The sequence below is a fragment of the Triticum dicoccoides genome, chromosome 3A (genome assembly GCF_002162155.2).
Source record: "Triticum dicoccoides isolate Atlit2015 ecotype Zavitan chromosome 3A, WEW_v2.0, whole genome shotgun sequence".
NCBI classification, from domain to species: domain Eukaryota; kingdom Viridiplantae; phylum Streptophyta; class Magnoliopsida; order Poales; family Poaceae; genus Triticum; species Triticum dicoccoides.
This window is the reverse complement of record NC_041384.1, coordinates 136,665,500-136,669,668: the sequence shown is the minus strand read 5'-3', so window position 1 is coordinate 136,669,668 and position 4,169 is coordinate 136,665,500. Positions and strand designations below refer to the sequence as shown.

Genomic DNA, 4,169 nt, shown 5'->3' with positions numbered 1-4,169 from the left:
TCCGAAAACATATATTTTTTTATGTATATTTTTTTCATACAAATTGTTCATTTTTTGTTATAAATCATGAATATTTTTCAAATTCAGGTTTAATATTTTATAAATACATGATTAAAAAAATTCAAAACATATTTTTTATGTCAACCTTTTCCAAACACATTGTACATTTTTAGCATACATCAGGACCCTATTTTATATACATGTTTAATATTTATAAAATACATTATTAACATGTTTACATATATGTTTTAATGTCCTTTTTCATACACATTATATATTTTTTGTATACAATAAACATATTTTTTCTATAACCATTTAGTATTTTTCAAATGCACGATTAACATTTTCATTTTTGTTTATAAGTGGTTTTTATGATAGATATATTTAGGCAAATCAATCAGTGGTTGGATTGTTAGGAGACAGTGATATTGTCAGCTCACCAGGGTTCAAATTCTAGACTTGATATTGATGCTCATATTTTCTGAATTTATTTCAGGCCTTCTGGCGATGTGCGTTCAGTGTGAGAAGACATTTTCATCGACTAAAAAGGTCTCTGTGGCGACTTCATCAATTTTAAGATGATGTGTCGACTCAGTCTTTCAGAGATGTTCATAGGGGTAGGGTATGTGTGTGTTCACAAGGATGAGTGTATGCATTAGCGTCGCATCTATAGTGTGTTAAAAAATAGATATACTTTGTATATTTCGAAATATAGGCAAAACTAACAAAAGATTGGAAGAATGTGAAAAGGACAGAAGAAGAAAAAGTGCTGAAGGACTGTGGTCTGCGCTAGGCTGCTTGACGCGAGGCTGCGCTACAACCTGCTACTTATAAGCGAGACATAGTCGCGCCCTCCGGGAATCGAGTTCAGTAGAAGCCCACCTGCTAACCCTAATTGCCAGTTCAGTTTTTCTTTTCTAACAGAACAGGACACAAGGTTGTATCGAGCGCCCGCACGAGCGCGCCGCCGCCGCCGCCTGTAGGCGCCTCCGCCGCCCATCGCCAGCAAGGTAACTTCTTAATCTTGCTCTCCTCCGGTCATACCGCGCTGTTGCCTCCTGCATGTCGTGCTCCTCCGGTGCGCTCGCCGCTGGGAGCTTTGCTTGCTGCTGCGTGTGCTTGCTGACTGCGTGCGTGTGAGCTGGTTGCGGCTTTGCTGCTGGGAGCTAGTGCTGGACCGCTACACAACATGTAGGGACATCAAAGGTGCAATCATACTAGTAGACTTTGGAATGGCTGGGACTTCTTTGGTTCATAGGATAGGAATTTTATAAGAATAGGAAAATCATAGGAAGTGAGATGACATGCATGTCAATTCCTATAGAGAAAGAGATGTCATTTGATGCATAGGATAGGATTTTTTCCATTGAGTCCAGGCTAATGTTTTTTTTCCTCCAAAACGTGAAGGATTGATTCCTGTCCTACATGGAAATAGGAATGCATTCCTACAAACCAAAGGGCTTCAAAGGAATTTTTCCTTTGCAAATCCTATCCTATAGAATTCCTACAAAAATCCTACAAACCAAAGGAGGAATATGTAAGGACTTGAAAAGAGGCTCCCAGCATTTGGTTGCAGACATTTTATTAATTATTTTACATATACTCGCTGTATTGCTGTTTCTAGAAATTGGCGTATCTCGTATCGCGGTGTCCCCATCCCTGTATTGATGCTTCATACGTTTCCCTGTTCCCGCAGAACCGCACAACCATGGCCACCGCCGTCGCCACAGCCGCCTCAGCGTTGCACGACCAACAAACCTTCGCTCTGCAGCAGGGTGAGTTGGATGGGCGCTTTGCGGATGCCGAAGAGAAACCAGCAGCAGCATCCGAGGAGCCTGCGGAGGCGGAGGAGGACGAGGACGACGATGATGATGAGGAGTATTGGTCCTACCATGACGTGGGTGAAGCCCTAGACTGGCTCGACGCCGCGGAGGGACCGGATGGTTCGACGCGTCTTTCCTCAACATTCTCGGCAGCCGGAAGCGCAGCTGCGGCACGGAGGCCGAATGCGCACGGCGGCATGCTCGCGCGCACACTCCAGCCACTCTCCAACCGCACACAGAAGCTTGCCTCGCATGTCCGCGCCGCTCCGTTGGAGGTATGCGGTTTCAACTCCTCACCTTGGATCAGTATACTGATCGGCTTGTTCTGTAACATTTATTGGGTGTATGCTATCAAGGACTAGGGTTCAATGGTTCACTATCTTTTGATTAAAGTTGGTTACCTATAAAATTACTGAAGAGAACGGGTGCACTTCATATTGGAGCTAGGCCTAGTACTATCAGCTAGGGAATTTCCAAGTTTCAAATGTCACTCTGCAAACCACTAACTGAAATAATTAGGCTCAAGTTTTGATGTCTGTTGCAGTATTGATTTTTATGTAACACTGGTGCCTTACCATATGGATATTTTTATCTGAACGAAACACTGGTGATGCTTTATTCATCTGGGTGTTGTACCTTTTTTGCTTATTATTTGATGTCGTGAGTTTTGAACCACTCAGGAGTGGGAAGGTAGAATGAACGTGGGGATGTCAAATTCCGTGACGACTGCAATCAGGGACAGCATAAGAGATACTGCAATTGGGAAAACAAGGAACACTGGGAAGGCAGATCGTGCTACAGTTGAACAGGTTTGTACATTTTTTGCTGTTTGGTGATGCTTATTTCATTCCCTGCTTGGAAGTTGAATCCATGCACTTTCATATTCCTTTAGCAATAAGAATCTTCCTTTAGCCTTTCACCTTAATTTGCTTTCTGTCAAGTGGCTGTCTGTTTTAAAAGTTTCTCCCCTCATCAAGTATGCAGTAAATCAAAGTTTATTTACTACTTAGAAAACGTTTGGTTTGATGTACATGAATAAGAATTCTTATTGAAGACTTGAGTTCCGCTTCATTTTCTATTGCCGGTTGTGTAAGTTCGTGAAGCAGAAATTTGTTAGTTTGAAGTTTGAGCATTCCTCTTTTTGGTGCCTACTCCATTTCTGTTTATGAGTTCTCCTGTCTAATTAGGTACCATTGCTTCAATGCTGATAAGCGCGGGTGGGGTTGGGGGGGATCTGACCTATTTCTTTTTCCTCTTATGCAATTTGTTTAATTAATATTTCTTGTCATTGTGGGCCCTCAAAAGAATGCAATCTATTGCACATGTGATTTGATTACTTGATCTGATGATCGCATGATATTTTCAGTTCTTATAGGCAGGGCATACTTGCTCATTCGTCCATCCAGATAAAATTATGAATTTTGATTAACTGGAAAGACAAAAACATGCTTTATCTCTAGTCTATGTAATGAATGATGTTTTACTGAAGTACTTTTTCTGAACATTCGATTTTTTATTTATATGCAGGCTATTGACCCAAGAACCCGCATGGTTTTGTTCAAAATGTTAAACCGTGGTGTTTTTAATAACATAAATGGTTGCATTTCTACCGGAAAAGAGGTAACCTTCAATTTGCAGTGCCACATCGTAGCTACAAGGCATCTGCTACTTGCCAATTTCATTGCACCTGCGGATTTAAAAATAATATTATGAGAAAAGTATGTGGAGCATGGCACTACTTTAGCTGTTGACAGAGGAACATAGAAAAGGCATCCCATACTACAAGTTGCATTTTGTATTCATCATTCTAGAAATCTATAATTAGAATAACACACTCAATATTAACTGTGGCAGTTGATTTGTTTTTCTTTCCTTTGTAGGCAAATGTATATCATGCAACAAAGACAGATGGCAGTGAGTTAGCAATCAAAGTCTATAAAACTTCAGTGCTTGTTTTTAAGTAAGATATGGATGTTATACTTGCTTTGTCTTATAATAACTGGATACTCAAAGCTACGTCAGAATGCTGTTTATGGCCATTTTGTTGTATCCTTTCACCACTTCTAAATTGTTTTGGTTCAAAAAGGTTCCCGTCTGAACAAAGTACACACTTCCTTGTTGCAGGGATAGAGATCGATACGTTCAAGGAGATTATCGTTTTAGACATGGTTACTGCAAGCATAATCCTCGGAAAATGGTGAAGACTTGGGCTGAAAAGGAAATGCGAAATCTTTTACGGTATGAAATATTCTCATTAAGCGTGCTTTATTCTTGATTTTCATTCCAGTAATTTGGCAAGATGTTTCTCAATGGCATTTTGTTGTTGAATCGGGTTTAATTTTTTTC

General features: G+C 40.3%; 1 protein-coding gene across 1 annotated transcript in view; it reads left to right on the top strand.

Annotated features, from left to right (window-relative positions):
• Positions 1-883: 883 nt before the first annotated feature.
• Positions 884-4,169, top strand: part of LOC119267592 (serine/threonine-protein kinase RIO1-like) — a 6,021-nt gene continuing 2,735 nt past the window's right edge. Inside the window, exons 1-6 of the mRNA XM_037549007.1 lie at positions 884-1,010; positions 1,697-2,098; positions 2,504-2,632; positions 3,351-3,443; positions 3,704-3,783; positions 3,948-4,061. Coding sequence (XP_037404904.1) covers positions 1,709-2,098; positions 2,504-2,632; positions 3,351-3,443; positions 3,704-3,783; positions 3,948-4,061 — 806 coding nt within the window. The 5' untranslated portion in view covers positions 884-1,010; positions 1,697-1,708. The remainder of the gene's footprint in view (positions 1,011-1,696; positions 2,099-2,503; positions 2,633-3,350; positions 3,444-3,703; positions 3,784-3,947; positions 4,062-4,169) is intronic.